Source organism: Saccoglossus kowalevskii, chromosome 6, assembly GCF_978046115.1.
Source record: "Saccoglossus kowalevskii chromosome 6, keSacKowa6.1, whole genome shotgun sequence".
NCBI classification, from domain to species: domain Eukaryota; kingdom Metazoa; phylum Hemichordata; class Enteropneusta; family Harrimaniidae; genus Saccoglossus; species Saccoglossus kowalevskii.
The window spans coordinates 22,468,778-22,485,691 of NC_140646.1; the positions used below are offsets into that span (position 1 = coordinate 22,468,778).

The following is a 16,914-nucleotide window of genomic DNA, read 5'->3' on the forward strand; positions in this document are numbered from 1 at the left end:
TGGTATTAAGTGGGCTCACGAAATTTCTGGTTTTGAAAGCCCTACCCATTTATTACGAATTTACTAGAATCGGCTAAACGATGTCGCGGAAGACCAGTGCAGCGGAAAGACCCGGTGACACCAGAAATGTTGGTAGCGTTGTGTTCGAAGTATAAAGACACTGGTGACGTTGCAGTAATTAGAGATATTGCCATGATTACGTTATCTTTTTCAGCATTTCTACGTTTTGATGAGTTGAGTAGAATAAAATGTAACAACGTGCATTTCCATGGGGAGCATATGACGCTCAGTATTGAGTCTAGTAAAACCGATCAGTATAGGAAAGGAAATGAAATAGTTTTAGCAAAATTGACATCAATTGCATGCCCGTATTTTAATCTTCAAAGATATGTTAATGTATGTAAAATTGATTTGGAGAGTGATTTCTACTTGTTTCAGCCTTTAGTTTTTACAAAGGATTCTGTAAAATGTATTTCAAAAAACAAACCTTTAAGTTATACCAGGGCGCGGGAAACCCTTGTCGCAAGATTGAAAGAGATTGCCGACGATAAACTTAATATTGGGTTACACTCATTACGGTGCGGGGGAGCGACAACGACGGCTAATGCCAATGTCAATGAAAGATGTTTTAAACGTCATGGTAGATGGAAATCCGAAACTGCAAAGGACGGATACGTTGATGATTCACTGGAATCCAGAGTTAGCAGGACCAGCGCAATACAAATGTGACCTTGATAATAGCATTGTGTTCAAATAACAGAAGCTGACATTTTTGGACTAACATTATGTAATTGAAACACAAAATGTAAGTATTAGAGGGATTACAAAAGAGGATATAGTTAATATGGGCAGATGATTTGCTGGAGCTGTTGGTAAATTTATGTAATTGATTTTGCTGTGATAATGTATACATGTATGAACAATTTTGTGAATATGGTGTTGTGTGTTATAGGAAGTAGGTGATGTCTTAAGTCTTTTGGTTATGTCATTTGAATCAAAAGGGGGAGGTTAAAGTAGTTGATCGGAAAGAATGATTATATTTGTTCTTTGGCAGTGAACGGCTTATTTGTACTTGACTGTAACCCACCCACCACTCGATTGTAATTTGGCCAGCTGCTATTAGACATCACTCAGCATGACTAGTTGGAAGACAACCATGTAAAAATAGTGTGAATAGAATAAACGTCTGTAATGAACAAGGAAAAAATAAAGTTTTTATTTGTTATCTTAACCATCAATATACAACAATTTACAAACAAATTCGAGTAAGAATAAAGTAAAAAGTTGAAACAATAGGAGATACAGGTGGTGGTTGAATTATCTCGCCTGGAAGAAAATAAAAAAAAAAACAAGTGGTAAGGATTATATATTGTAATGAATGATTTGAGTAAGGTGTTGAGTAGAGGAATGTTCAATAGGAAGAACATTGTTGAAATGCTTTGGAAATGATTGGACTTTCCATAAATTAAATCTTGAGGCACATTGTAAATAACTAGTGAGAGGATGCTGAAAGCACTACCGTGCATTCAAGTATCCTCTCAATGAAAACACAGGTTATGCACATTTACATTATAATGAGTGTCATGATTAAATCTGGTATGATGTGCATGGAACGACTCGTGGTGAAAAAGCAGATAAGTGTCGACGGAAGACCCAAATGATAGGTATCACCACCGACCAATTTGGTATTAGTCATAATGCTGAAAATACTATATCTTGTTGTTTTCAATAAGTATTTGTGCAGCAACAATAAACTGTACAAAACCAGTAGTTAACTGTTTACAACATTGTACAAGACAGTATTATAGACCCATATCATGCAAAGTTACAGGGTGTTGTACAAATATACCCCCTTACTTTTAGGCTATTATATGTTCATCCAACTGTCCATTCAGAATGAATAAGAAATAAAGTAGGTGCAAAGAGACTGTATGGAATGTAATTGTAATTCATAGAGTTATCAATGATGATATCAATTCCATCAGACTGATAGAACCGGTAAAAGTAATGAATTTATCGCATGGCAATGGTAATGTGTCATCTGACATATAACCGGAGTGAATTGACCATGTGCAAAAACAGCATTGTTGGTTTGCATAAGACAGCCCACACATGCTATAAGGAGTAAACTGACAGGGCTGTAAATGAGTCAACATCAAACCAGAAACATAGAATGTAAATGCATGGACCTGTTTGTACAGAATCCCAGTTCATCCCTCATTATTTATGTGGATCATGTTAAAAAGATCTCAAACCATTATGAGGCCAATGAAAAACAAATTTGGTGTTTCCAGTATTAGAGTAACAAATATTGGGTAGTTAGGCAGGGATTTTATTATTTTAGATTTATTTTTTCCCCAACATGTTCAGTCTATATCAAATACAACCATTTTAAACAATTTTTTTTTACATGATGATATTACTATCAAATTTTGTTTATTTTCGAACAAGGTAACTCATTTCCATAAAAATAAAATTAATAACAAATGACAACACATGTCATTGTTTAAGGTTGAGGTGAGTGGCATGAACTGTTGATCGGTGGCACCATTTCAAAAATGGCAGCTGGCAACAGAAAAACCTTCACTGATGTACATGTGTATGTAGTGAGCACAAGGAATTGGCCCCTATCAGTTTCTGCCTAATAAATGACAGTTATGTACATTCCTGCTGTGGCCATTTACCTACAATAGCAACATCACAAGCATGATAAAAGCCCCCTGATTTACACATTGCAGCTCTTGCTGTTTCTTGCATGTGACAAAAATCCGCCTAAATCACAAGAAACTTGTAGTGAGTTAAACAATGATCATGAAAGCCTATGCCAAATAATCAATGGTGTGGTCACAAATGATCATGAAGATTAATCATGATCACATACTTCATATACATTATAACATTACATTAATGGGCAAGGACTATAAATCATATCCATGCCCCTAGACATGGCTACATCCGAGGTCATCATTTTGCCAATGCCATTCTTGCATATCATTATTGCTGGTTGCATAGACTAGACTATTAATGTACAAGTATTTACACATATCGGCCTTAATTGGTTTTAGATGCTATTTTATTGAGATGCATCGCGACAACTGTGGCCGTGAAGGACCGGTAGGTTAGGTAATTGTTACTAGTCGCACCGTGCACACACATCATACGAGTTCACAGGCCATAGGCCTAGTAAATCGCTGTCATCATTTATATACGATGCAATATTTATTTTTGGTCATTAGTTTCTCTGATTCATGACATGTGCCAATAAATCCTGAAAATTAGCTTTGCTATGCGATGAGTTGTTTAGTACAAAACACTGAATGATAGCATGGTGCGAATTTTTACGGTGGCCCACAAGTGTCACATTAATTTCAATGTCCAACAACACAAATTTAATTTTCACAACACAACTTTAATTTTCACAACACAAATTTAATTTCTCACAACACAACTTTAATTTCTCAAAACACAACTTTAATTTACACCACACAATTTTATTTTCTCGCAACACAATTTTAATTTCTCGCAACACAATTTTAATTTCTCGCAACACAATTTTAATTTTCACAACACAACTTTAATTTCTCACAACACAACTTTAATTTTTCACAACACAACTTTAATTTTTGACAACACACTTTTAAATTTTCACAACAAAACTGTAATTCTTGACAACATAGTTTTAAATGTTCACAACACAACTTTAATTTACACCACACAATTTTAATTTCTCGCAACACACTTTTAAATTTTCACAACACAACTTTAATTTTCACAACACAACTGTAATTCTTTACAACACAATTTTATTTTACCACCAAGAAATGATTAATTTGTTTTGACATATCCTTAATGTCTCATATTACATCTTTAGTTTATCAAAACCAAACGTTTATTTAACACAACGCACTTTTATATTTCACAACAAAAGTTTGGTTTCTCGCAACACAACTTAAATTTCCCACAACAAAACTTTCTTTTACCACAACGGAAGTTGGCAAGGTATCCCAGAATTCCTCGTTCGAATCTGTCGCCATGTTGCTTGTCGGCTGCTAGTAATGTCTGTCTTTATAAGGGTTTCGGATCGCGAAAATGGTGAAGCTGTGGAACTCCCTGTAGAACGTAATGGAACTCTGCTACTCAGTACATTACAGGCACAGTTTCCAGGTGCAGCTGGTTTACGTTATAGGCCTAGATCGTCGTCGAACCCAAACCGGGGATGCTTCCGTGGGATTAGACTGGATGGCGGAGTTCTGTTTCCGCCAGTAAACGGGTGGGACGATACAAACCCACTACTCGTAGTGTACAGTGACAACAAATACAAGGGTACGTGTCTATTTTAATGTTGTTGGTAATTGTGTCTATGTTTAATCTAGCCCTGCGTACAGTGCTGTGTGTACGGGGACGCGTTCGGTTGATAGATGTCCCCACCACAGCCCTCCATAGACAAAGTCCGGGACTTTGAAAAATATAATTTTTTTAATGAAATAACATGCCCAGGTACCAAAAATGATGATTGATCACCAGATATATCCAGAACTCCCAGTTCGGAGTCCAATTGTGGATGAAATCGGCTACTTTGCCCTAAAAACAAACACATTCTCTTGCGTGATTGAAATTAAAAATGGCGGCGCTTGGTGGATAATTTCTCCGGTACCTACGCGTTTACATTTTGTCCGTCTTTACTAGTCGCTTTTTAAAGACATTTCAGTTTCAGATAACTATGTTAATGGTTGTTACGGATAACTATCGTCATTTCAACCGATTTCGGCTGGGAAACTACTTATTTTTAACTTTCGCACCAATTACGGTGCACTCCCGGACTTTGTCTATGGAGGTACGCAGGGCTGTGGTGGGGACATCTACGCAGGGCTGTGGTGGGGACATCTATCAACCGAACGCGTCCCCGTACACACAGCACTGTACGCAGGGCTATGTTTAATCAACATATCAGTCGATTATATACGAGTGTGTGTGGCTCGTACATGAAGAGGTTCACTCACAAATTTAAATGCGTGATGCTTTTCTCATCTGGTGTAAGTTGTGTCTGGGAGCGACTGTGTCATATTTGCCCTGCCCTACACAGTAAACGTGAACAAACGTTCAGATGCTAGTGTGATATATGTTATTTATACATTTTACCCGTAACGATAAGTTTTCTGTGTTAGAGTTTTATTTATGATTTTTTGAAAGTGCAGCTCAGCAGTTTCCCTCATAAATTGTTGTTCATGTCCATCGGTAGCTGTAGATCCCGGGTGTGGATCACATTCCTCTTGGTTGCCTCTTGGACTTTAGTTTACTTGACAATACCCCCCCCCCCCACATAAAAAGTGAAAAGATGACGTCCAAATATAAATAAAGGCATACGAATCAGTTGCCAGTCGTACAAACGAGCTACGGACACGTAGCTAGTCCATTGGTTGCTTCTCTTCCCTTGAAAATGTTGCAGTGGTTATATGTGTTATAGTGATATGTCGTCTGTCCTTTCACCTTTAGATTTAGTGTGGATGTATTTTAGATTTTATCTAAAGCATATTTTTCAGATTAATTTCAGATCAAAGTACCAACTTCAGAAATATCTCTTTGAAATACAAATCTTATTTAAAATTCGGTGTTCTGTGTTCGGTGTGACTGGATTTGAATAGCTTTGTCAGCTGTTAAATTTCTAAATTGTTAATCATGTCCAATAAATCGAGCTGGTGTTTGCAAGATTATTGCCGATACAGGGATTGCATGGCATTCTCATTGATTGGGCATATCTGGTTTATTTTAAGATTTGTGTTTCCAGTATTGTATGTTCCAACAGTGTATCCCACTATGCAGCTTGTAAATATTGTCACCACTGTTTTGCCAACTATGGGACAATATGTATCCTATTTTTAGCATAATACTTGATTAAAACTGGCCATAGTAAGTTAAAACATAACAGTAACAGTACATTTATGTCAGGCCATTTCAGTGTTTTTCCTTGGGGAAAAAATGTTTAACCCAACTGGTCATTGAACCACCTTTTCCAATCATATTTAATAGAACATAATTTATGATTAATTGAGCCATCAATGAATTTTTTGTGAAGGAAAGTGAGTGCTCTCATATTTGTATACATTGTATTGAAAGTGTTATTTACATAGTAACTGTTTTAGCAGTAAGTCACAAGTATATAATTAATTAATTTGTCTACTGGAATGTGATGAATGGGATGAACTTTTTTAGGTCCCATGTACTCAGCACAAACTGGAAGTTGTGTCTGCCTGTCTGTCTGTCTGTATGCCTATCTGCTGTATGTCTGTCTCTGTTTATATGTGTATATTTCTGTGTATATGTCTATCTAGGAATATGTTGGTCTATCTGGGAATATTGTACAGTAACACTGAAAATATACTTATTATACTACAGTACACATACTACAGTATAGTATGTTCAGTAAAACACAGAAAAATATGTTGCATATGAAACTGAATCATGGCAAATAATAGTGTGCAAATTCTTTTACAGTTTCAGGTGACCAAACACAAGAAAAGTCGCTCTTGGCAAAAGTCCAGTCATTTGAAACGTTCAAACGAGAGAAAACATCAACTGCTTTCCGGAAAATATCATCCAAAAGCAAGAAGAAGAAATATGATGATGAAAAAGAACAAGTCAGTATTAATGTTGGTATCATGTATTTTGTTCAGAAAAAGTGTGAGCTGAGACCAAAGTGGGGAAAACGGTTACCACTGAAGATAGAGAGTAATGCATCTTATCATTCAGTTCTGGAACATGGGCTGAATAAATGGAAAGCCTTCAGAAAAAGTGACATACAGGAAGATGGTGTGTATTTACTATTATTAAAAGATGGGTCACAGGCTACCTTCATACCAAGTCATGAAGGGAAGGAATTCTTTACTCTTTGTCGTTACAGGGAGGAGCTTGGGAAGAGTTATCAGAGAATTTGCTTGTATCTTTGCACAGAAGAAAATTACAATGTTTCCGTGGGATTGTATGATATTGCTGAGAAAAATAGTGAAAGTGAATCAGAAGACCAACAGATGCCACAAGTGGTATGAAAAACGGAAGGCCACACTTTATTAGAACTGAAGAAGAAACCAGTTGCCATACACTTGAGTCTGAAAATATTCCTAAACCAATAACGTCAGAAAGTGAAAGGGGTAACAAGTCATTATGTGTGGAATATGCAAATGCAAATGATCCTAGGCCCTCTGGCACCAGTGCTGAACAGAATGCTGATGGTGTATATGCTGCCTTATTCGATGATCAAATTGCTTGTTGCTTATCTGATACTGAAGAAGATTTCCCACGGTCTCCAAAATTGGTTGAAGACATACCCCTTGAGGATATATTGAGTAATTTAGCCGAGCAAATCAAACATGATGCAATATCCAAGTTTAACATTTCCAGAAACCAGCTCTTTGAATGTGTTAAAATAGGTCTTAAGCGGAAATCGTTCAATCCACTCAACAAAATTTCTGTAAAATTCACAGATGATGAAGGTTGTTCTGAAGGTGCCGTTGATGAAGGTGGGCCAATGCTAGAAATGTTGACTTTAGCAATAGATCATATCATTGGTTCTCATCTGGTTGACGGTGATACAAATGCCAGGTTTCTTTCCTGTATAAGCAATGCTGTGGATGAAAATGAATACTATTTTTCTGGTCAACTTGTTGCATTGTCCATGGTTCACGGGGGTCCATCACCCCACTGTTTTGCAGACCATTTTTTATAATGTGCTGGTGTCTGGAACAGAGTCAGTGAGGCCAACTTTAGAGGATCTTCCTGAGAGTTGTTCTGTAAAACAGGATTTGATTAAATTGAAGAGCGCTAAAGTAGAAGAAGCCAATGGTGTTGTTACTGGCAGTCTTGAAAATCTTGTGGAACTTGCTGGTACTTGGAAATACATTCAAAATGAGGATGACAAAGCGAAAATGATTCAAGACACTATTAAATGTTTTTTTGTGGAAGAACCAAAACAGCTCTAGATCAATTTAAGACTGGCCTTGTTCTATCAGCAATGCAAGATTATCCTTCTGTCTTCAAACCAGCATTCTGTCATAAAGTCAAACCTCTCACAGCTGAGATGTTCACAGAGAAGGTTACAGTTACAAGAAGTGAAAAAGGCTCGAATGCATACAACCTAGAAAGTAAAGTATTGGCCCATTGGGCAGATCTTTTACAAGATGTGGAAGAAGGTGATTCTCAGTTGACCCTGGCACAGATTCTTATGTTCAGCACAGGGTGCAGTGAGTTTGTCTTTGGTGTCCAATTGCAATTGCAGTTTCTCCATGAGAAGGAAGAAGATAACAAGCAGTCATCATTTCCAAAGGCCAATACTTGTGCAGGTATTCTCAGCTTACCTGTAGTTCACCATACATATGCTGAATTCAAACATGCTATGGAGTTTGGTATTGCAAATGCTAAGGGTTTTGGCTTTGCATAATATGTTTGAATTACATGATACTTTTATTCATTGTTGGTATTGATATTCAGTATTTAAATATAATCTCAAGATATTTTCTATTGGTTTTATGCCAGCAGACACAAGTGATTACCACAGAGTTTGTATCAATCCATGCTGCAGAAGAGGGTTTATGCTACTCTAGCGGTAATCATGAGTGTCTGCTGACATCAAACAAAGAAAAAATATCAAGAGATTATATATTTATTACATGCATTTTCCTACAATCAGAAAAAATGAAACAATTGTTTGTTAAATTGTGATCTATTGCCGAAATAACTTTGGATACAAAGGTATCACTCCAAGACATTTGTATGTGTTCCATTCCATGTGATCGCCCAGTTGAAGTGTGTCATTTCTGCTTGGTCGATAAATTAATATTCCACAAAATAAATGCATTAATACATTTGTTTGTTGATAGTGACAATTAGTGTGTTGCATTTTGTGGTTGTTCGGCAATAGTCAAACCTGGAAGCTAGACAAAACTTTTTAGTGTCACTACCAGTAAAAAACGTTTGACCTCTGATGTGGAACAGGTTGGATAAAAAAAGCTGTATTACCCCTACGTCACAGCTAGGGGATACACACGTTATGCCTGTGATAATGTTGCCTGCATATCCATGAGTATATTAATTCCATGCTAAGTCAGCATTGATGGTCTAAAACTAGGCTCTGCAACAACGATGAAATAAGGAAACACTTAACAGTGTTAGCTCAGCTTGCAATGGACTACCATGATGAGTTTTTCTGGATGGAGGATGGCAAACAGGTCAATTGTTAGAACTTTTTAGGTTGCATAAATAGGAACAATAAGCTTGGCTATGCTTAATAGTGAAATTGATCTGAATATGGGCGAGGCACTGTCAAGGCTGTTATTCTATTGTTGATAAGCAATAGTTGTACATTTTGCTGTTCTTTTGTTAAAAGATGTTAAAAGTTTGAGTTAAGTATACCTCCTGGATTGTAATTGAACCTTTGTCTTTATCATCAGTGTACCTGAGCATATCCCTAGCTATTGGTCCGCTTGTCTGATTAGATTTTTGTGGAAGACCATGGATGATTTACATAATAATTAATGTCTGCATAATCTTTATGTATGGACTAAAATCAGTTTGCAGCTGTACTGCATCATTGACTAGTGCTTATCTGTCTGAACCTCTATCTCAAAACCTAGTTTTATTGCAATAACTATGTACCATGTCTTCATAAGTAATACAAAATGCACTTCACAAAATGCAACTTTCAAGCATTCAAATCACGTGGTGATAATGTTTACATATTTCAGCAACACACAGGAGCACATTAAGTGTGTCGTGTTACGACTGTATGAAGAATATTTGTCATACTATTATCTTTTGTTATGTAATAGTAATTGTGGTTACATCATTCGTAAATTTTGGAACACATGTTTTTCCAGCAATGTCGTAAAGCATGTGTGACTCGTAAGTCTCATTTGAACAGTCATACATTATGAAAAACGAAGTACAAACGCATATATGATACTTGGGTATTTTTTATTGAGTCAGGTAATATAATCTGTGAAAACAAACGTACTTCAAGATTATTTTCGTTTTTCATACATCACATTCATATACAGTTTATGTGGTATTGTTTAAAATAGTGTTCCACTTGCTTTTGAATGAGAGTGAGATAACATTAAACATATGCATTGCACAGAGTGGCTTAATGTTTAAACCCAGCTCGGCAACTTCTACTTAAATATATAGTTTTAAGCTGAAAATGTGAGATTGTATATTAAAACTCTACATACAGGAAGACTAGGTGACGTTACGTAATTGTTAATACAAATTCAGATTACTCAGGAGTGATTGTTCAGTAGAAGTGGGATTTTGTTTCTTAACTTAATTTGTTCACAGAACTGCTATATTCATATGTCACAAGTTGAAGTAGTTAGGAACAAATTCTGAAATAAAGGTTGTACGATTTTAACTTGGTATTGTCTCTTACTAATAGGGCAGTTATTATTCTCATGTCTGTCAGAACTGGCAATAAAGCTGACAAAGTTAAATCGGTGTAAATATCAATTTCAAAACAACATGAATTATATTTGACAATCATAAATATTCGGTATACTGAACAGAATGCATAAACAAATTTTGTATCAGCAACTCGTAATAACGACTTGGAACTTGAAATGAGGACTATTAAACTCGTAACAACGACTATTAAACTCGCAATGACTTTCAAACGACTATTGAGACTCGTTATTACGACTTTAAAACTAGTAATAACGACTTTATTTCGAGTTTGAAAGTCGTTATTACGAGTCACAAATTTGCGAGATTTATAGTCGTTATTATGAGTTTGAAAGTCGTTATTACGAGTTTGAAAGACGTAATAACGAGTTTCATAGTCGTAATAACGAGTTTCACATAAATTTGTATGAATATCCCTAACAAGCCTTTGTAGTATACCTAGGTCGATACTTGCAGTAGCAATACTGCTGAAGCGAATATATTTCTGACCGTGTATGTTTTAAATACGTGACACTACACTCCGTTGTTTGCACTGTGAATTAAATTGTCATACAATTCCAGTGCTCCTTTCCAGTCATTAGGTTTTTCTAGATTACACTCGTTTACCACATACTGGAAATATTCCTGGTATTCATTGCTGTCCTCTACGTCAATTATTTGGGTATTTGCAAATTCAATCTCATTATCAGGAACAGGTAGTGACAAATGTTCTACTCCCAAATGATACTCTGGCAAATAATATAGTGAATCAGGTCGGCCGCACACAGTATCATGCCTGGATCTTCTGATGTAGTGAGTGTTCCAGTGATGTAATACATGATCTAAATCAGTTTGTAACAATCCTGCAAAGCAAAACCACAAACATTCTTTATGCAACGTGCTACTTGTTTCTAAACGTCGCTGGGCCTCCATGTCCTTAAATAAATTGATCCACCACGTAGACCGATTGCGTCTGAGGAATGACCACCACCCCTCAATTCTTTGATTTCGTTGTGATGTGACGTACCTATGTGAATCTATGTCATCACGGAAGAAACAATGAATTGCTGCCATTGTGCCATTTTCGGTGCCAAGATCACTGTCTAGTTGTATGGGACACCCACCAAACTTCTGAACGGCATTTACATAATACCTGGCAATATTGTCTGGGGAATTATTGGAACGTGTTACATGCAACCATAAAATCTTTCTACTGAACCCGTCTATGCATCCATGTATAGGGAAACCAAATGGCTTCAATTTATCGTAACCATCGACGTGCCAAGAATAGTTGGGTCCAGGCGAAATGTATACTCTTCTTTTCAGACGGTGTGCTTTTCGCATCTCAGTCCCTTCTGGGTCCAACTCACGTAACAGTTCCTGTACAACGATTCTAGGAACTCGGATACCCTGCAATTGAAGCGTATGCCAAATAGTTCGGTATCCTCCTATACAGCCAGGATCATCTAACAGTTGTATAATGGTTTCCCTTATAAGATTAATATCATAATCCGGGGTTCTCCTCTTCAATCCGTATTGTCGGAGTCTTCTCAGCAGTGTACTTCTACTTATATGGACGTTATAATATTTAGAGAGAAATCGAAGGATTTCGTCATATTGGTAACCACTGAAGAAGAAGCATCTTATCAAGCTCTCCTCGTCAATCTCATCACAACTCTCGTCACCAGTGGGACTCGTGTTACCTGTGTTTGCTACAGCCATAACGATACTATGTTTGAGATGTACTTGCTAGAAAATGGCTGCCCGATCAAGGAATCATGGGATACATTGATTGCTTCCGTTGTGTTTTTAAGAAAATTAAGTTTTGTTGTGAGAAATTAAATTTGTGTTCTGATGATTTAAAAAAGTTGTTGCGAGAAATAAAAGTTGTGTTGTGAGAAATTAAATTTGTGTTGTGAGCAATTAAAGTTGTGTTGTGAGAAATTAAATTTGTGTTGTGAGAAATTAAAGTTGTGTTGTGAGAAATTAAAGTTGTGTTGTGAAAAATTAAAGTTGTGTTGTGAAAATTAAAATTGTGTTGCGAGAAATTAAAATTGTGTTGCGAGAAAATAAAATTGTGTGGTGTAAATTAAAGTTGTGTTTTGAGAAATTAAAGTTGTGTTGTGAGAAATTAAATTTGTGTTGTGAAAATTAAAGTTGTGTTGTGAAAATTAAATTTGTGTTGTTGGACATTGAAATTAATGTGACACTTGTGGGCCACCGTACAAAATTGATTCTCGACTCAGTCCTAATTACGCGTTTAGGAATGACCTGGTGATCCAAAATTGACCTGGAATGAAAATACTGCCGCCTACGGCGGGTCCCGGGATCATTGCGACTGCTTGTATCCAAAAACCTTGGTCTGTAATCAGATATTTTCACTTCCCCTTTCTTTAGTGGAGTCTAAAGCTGCCGCATCTCTGGCTCATCCATCATTATTGAATGAATGAAGTGTAATGGAATTTATTCAATGGTATAAGAGTATAGTAAAGACATATTTTTTCCCTCGGTTCGATAGTATAGAGGGAAAATACTGTCTTCAATGTTACGGTGACAGTAATTGATGAGATGGGTGGGGCAATCAGATAGGGAATAGCTGGAAGCAGTAGGAAGTTAGTCAGTCTAGTCAGCAACTCAGCAGCTCACAGATGTTCAAGTTCAATTACATCAAATATTAATTTTAAAAGTTCACTTAGCTTTGCCCTTATGTGATAACAGTGCAGTCTGACACTGTCCCTGTTCTATGTGCTGCATTGCTTTCGGACACAGGTTTCCAGAGAATATCCCGCAATATAAAGTATAGGGTTTTTATCTCTGGTTTTTCCTGGGTGGCGGACATAGGATAACGGGGAGATCACAACAAGTAACAGCCCACCCTGGTATAACGTGTCATGTAATAATTTCTTTTTCTATCCACGTCTGTAAATAAAGCTGCCGCATCTCTGGCTCATCAATCATTATTGAATGAATGAAGTATAATAGAATTTATTAAATGGTATAAGAGTATAGTGAAGACCGGCGTTTGTCTATAAGGACACTTATGGTAGCAGAAAAATGTGAAGTGGCCCTACAGACGTGCTACGTCCGTGAAAGCCCTTACTGAAACTATTATTAATTTAACATTGATTTAGTAGGTGCAGCCAGATACAAAACGGAATTGTCAGGTCAGGGCAATCTGCGGTCAAAGATCATATGCATAGTTTATCGACATTTCAACTTGTTAGTGGTTATAGGTGACTGAATAGTTCGAATAGCTCACTTTCGAGATAAACGGCCGCTTGCGGCGTCACCCCATCACGTAATCAGAAATTTTCCCACGGTGGGGCCATATTGAAGTCAGCCTCGCCTGTGTATATTTACGTTACGACCTCGCCAATCTATCCAACGTGCAGTACTCATCTCGCCCAATCTTTTTTTCGCTCGTTTTTGCGACTGTTTGGTGAACGCCGCCACACGGTGTGATTATTTGCATATAGACAGGTCGTAGGTCGCCCGTGATTAGCAAGGTGTATATCATATACTGACATATACATATGTAGTTATGGCAGTTCGAATGTGTTTCGCTTTATTGGCCCTGTTTGTAACCAACATCTCAGCCTACAATATACTGACTGTTTTAGCTATGTCAGTCGGTAGCCATTTCCTGTATCTGTCGAAAATAGGCGAGCATCTGACGAGAAAAGGTCATTCGGTGACCCTGCTTGTCGCGGAGAACCACAACGATTTGAATAAGACATTTGGGCATGGAAACGTCTTCACAGTTGAGAAGTACCACAGTGCGATGGACGAAGATATGTTTTTAAGGGTTTGGGACGCCATGAACGAATTGCTGCAGGGAAACATGTATTTTCAACGTGCCACGTCGTTACTTAACGACGCAATGTTTACAGATTGTAGAACCGTACTACTAGACGCTGATTTGATGCAACGCCTGGAGCAATCTAAATTCGACATAGTGATAGGGGATAATGTGACACCCTGTCGCGCTCTCATCGCTGATAAACTCTCCCTACCGTTCATAACGGTGTCTACCAATCGCCCACTCCCGTCATTCGACACTTACCTGCTGAACATGCCGACGCCTCTGTCGTACGTTCCTGGTTTTGTTTCCGGGTTAACAGACAGAATGACCCTCTGGGAGAGACTAACGAACGTTGTCAACCACGCTGTCGTGCATCTTGCTGTTAACTTATTATTGCTGCCACCGTATAATAGATTAAAACAGGAATGTGACATCGACCGCGATGTGAGCATCGTGGAATCGCTCAGTAAATCTCAACTAACCATCTTCGGAATGGACTGGGACGTGGATTTCCCTTGCCCTATGATGCCGAACACCGTACGTATTGGTGGTTTGTTGGCCAAACCAGCAACACCATTAGCTGAAGTAAGTAGTGTGATTATTATTATTATGACTTGGTACATGTAGGTTAATATTTCCTGTACGACGAAACACTAGGAGTTAGGTGTGTTATGATATTAGGGAAGTAACAATATATAACAGTAATCACATTTATTGTTCTTCCAGGAATGGGAGGAATTCGTTAGATCAGCTGCTGATATTGGATTGGTTGTCTTCTCTTTCGGTTCGTTGATTGATCTGTCTCATAATAGCGTAAAATCAGAGATCGTTTTCAGCGCTCTTGCCAGGCTGTCTCAAAAAGTTGCCATAAAATACGACGGAACACCGCCATCAACGTTGGGAAATAACACCAAGCTGTCTAAATGGATACCGCAGAATGATTTACTAGGTACGTTGCACAGTTATGCGGATTGATAATTTAAACCGGACACAGGATTCACTTTGACAATTTTTAAATACAGTTTTATCGAAAACCAACTGTTATGAAATGGCGGACTGGTATATTTAGAGTGAGTAGTCGGCTGGGACAATTGTCTAATATTACTAATACAAGTGTGTTGAGTTGGCTTCATTTTGCGACGTTCATTATCGATGACTCACTTACATTGGCTGTATGTATACGTAAAATTACCCTGTTTTTTTCAAAGTTTTTCTATTGTCTTTTATTTTAATTGTAGTGTGAGACCTGGGATAGTGTTTAGCTGTATCTGGTCTCTCGATAGGTTGTCTAATACAATTTGATTAGTTTGGAGAACGCCCTCTAGTGCTATAGTAATGAAACTCTGTAGTTTATCGGTATCTGGCGTCATTCTCAAAGTTAAATTATTCCTCATAAACCTCATGTTTGGCATATACATAATAGATAGATGAATTACTAGTAAATAAACTTGGTTGAACTAGAAAATTCAAACTGTATCTCACTTTTCTCGCAGGTCATCCCAATACGAAGGTGTTCGTCGCCCATGGTGGGTTGAACGGTATCTACGAGGCGGTCTATCACGGGGTGCCCATGGTGGGAATACCTATCTATGACGATCATTTTGATAACTTTGCCAGACTACGAAGTAAAGGCATGGTTGAGACGGTTGAGATTGGGACATTAACATCTGATGGACTTTTTGATGCTATCATTAAAGTTATCACGAACACAAGGTACAGAAACAGATTTTGTTGCCGAATTTTCCTTCGGAGATATTTTCAGTAAAATTTGTCACGACACATCCATTAACCATACAGTTTGAGGTTTGAAATTGTAGCAAACAGACCTCCACCAAACCTTCCAGGAGCGAGTGACAACATAATGGCTACTGCCCGTAACTACGCGAAAAAAGTGGACGAATTTTGTATTACTGGCGATTCATGTTAGTTTTATCCGTAATTGTTCTCTTCATTTCTAGATACAAAGCGAACGCTGAGAAGATATCCCGCATACACAGAGATAAACCAATGTCTGCCAGCGATACGGCCGTATTCTGGATCGAACATGTGATCAAACATGGCGGACAACATCTCAGGGCAGAAGCATTCAATTTAAATTTCTCCCAGTATTTCTTGATGGATGTTTTCGCTTTTTTATTCATTGCACTTATCACGGTGTTTATTCTGGTTAAAATGTTTTTCTTTTTGATGTGTATACTATGTTGTAAACGCAATTCACAAAAACAAAAATCAGATTAACCTATAGACAATAGATCGTATATTGCAAATTAATTTGATATTGTGCGCATTCACAAGAAGTACTTTCGATGTCACTCAAAATAATACCCGCAATGAATTCCAAAAGTCCCATTCGAAACTTTCACAAATCCCGAGGCCGGGCAACCCCATGTCAAGAAATTTACACGAATACTGGGCCACGGGCATCGTTTTTCGATACATAAGTTGCGACGCCATCAAAGCGGATGAGAAAATCGGATGACGTCACAAACGTAGATGTGTGGGTAACTAGGCAACATCTACTTCTACGTTTTCGTTTCTATTTTAGAGGTCATTTTAATATATGCTACCGATCTGCCTCGTTGAAAGAGTTTGCGACTGAGACATCATTCAGTGACGCTATTTGCATTTTTGACATGAAATATATTGCTTGTGTAACTGTTTCTCTTTTAGTAGTTTTGTTCACTCAA

General features: G+C 37.5%; 1 protein-coding gene and 1 long non-coding RNA gene across 2 annotated transcripts; one reads left to right on the forward strand and one right to left on the reverse strand.

Moving 5' to 3' along the window:
* Positions 1 to 1,187: 1,187 nt before the first annotated feature.
* Positions 1,188 to 14,541, reverse strand: LOC146742161 (uncharacterized). Its single transcript, XR_014929695.1, has 2 exons — positions 14,489 to 14,541; positions 1,188 to 1,326 (listed from the first exon to the last, which is right to left on the reverse strand). It is a non-coding gene; the product is annotated as an uncharacterized LOC146742161 (long non-coding RNA).
* On the forward strand, positions 13,918 to 16,887 carry LOC100377966 (UDP-glucuronosyltransferase 2B15-like). Its single transcript, XM_002732967.4, has 4 exons — positions 13,918 to 14,812; positions 14,954 to 15,176; positions 15,721 to 15,940; positions 16,186 to 16,887. The coding sequence occupies exons 1-4, from the start codon at positions 13,967 to 13,969 to the stop codon at positions 16,463 to 16,465; spliced, it is 1,569 nt and encodes a 522-aa protein (XP_002733013.2). The 5' UTR covers positions 13,918 to 13,966; the 3' UTR covers positions 16,466 to 16,887.
* Positions 16,888 to 16,914: the final 27 nt, after the last annotated feature.

Excerpts from the sequence above, each read along its gene's own strand:
- LOC100377966 (XM_002732967.4), top strand. The coding sequence starts at position 13,967 with ATGGCAGTTCGAATGTGTTTCGCTTTATTGGCCCTGTTTGTAACCAAC. Across the intron at positions 14,813-14,953 it reads CAGCAACACCATTAGCTGAA|GAATGGGAGGAATTCGTTAG; the intron begins GTAAGTAGTGTG and ends TTGTTCTTCCAG. Across the intron at positions 15,177-15,720 it reads ACCGCAGAATGATTTACTAG|GTCATCCCAATACGAAGGTG; the intron begins GTACGTTGCACA and ends CTTTTCTCGCAG.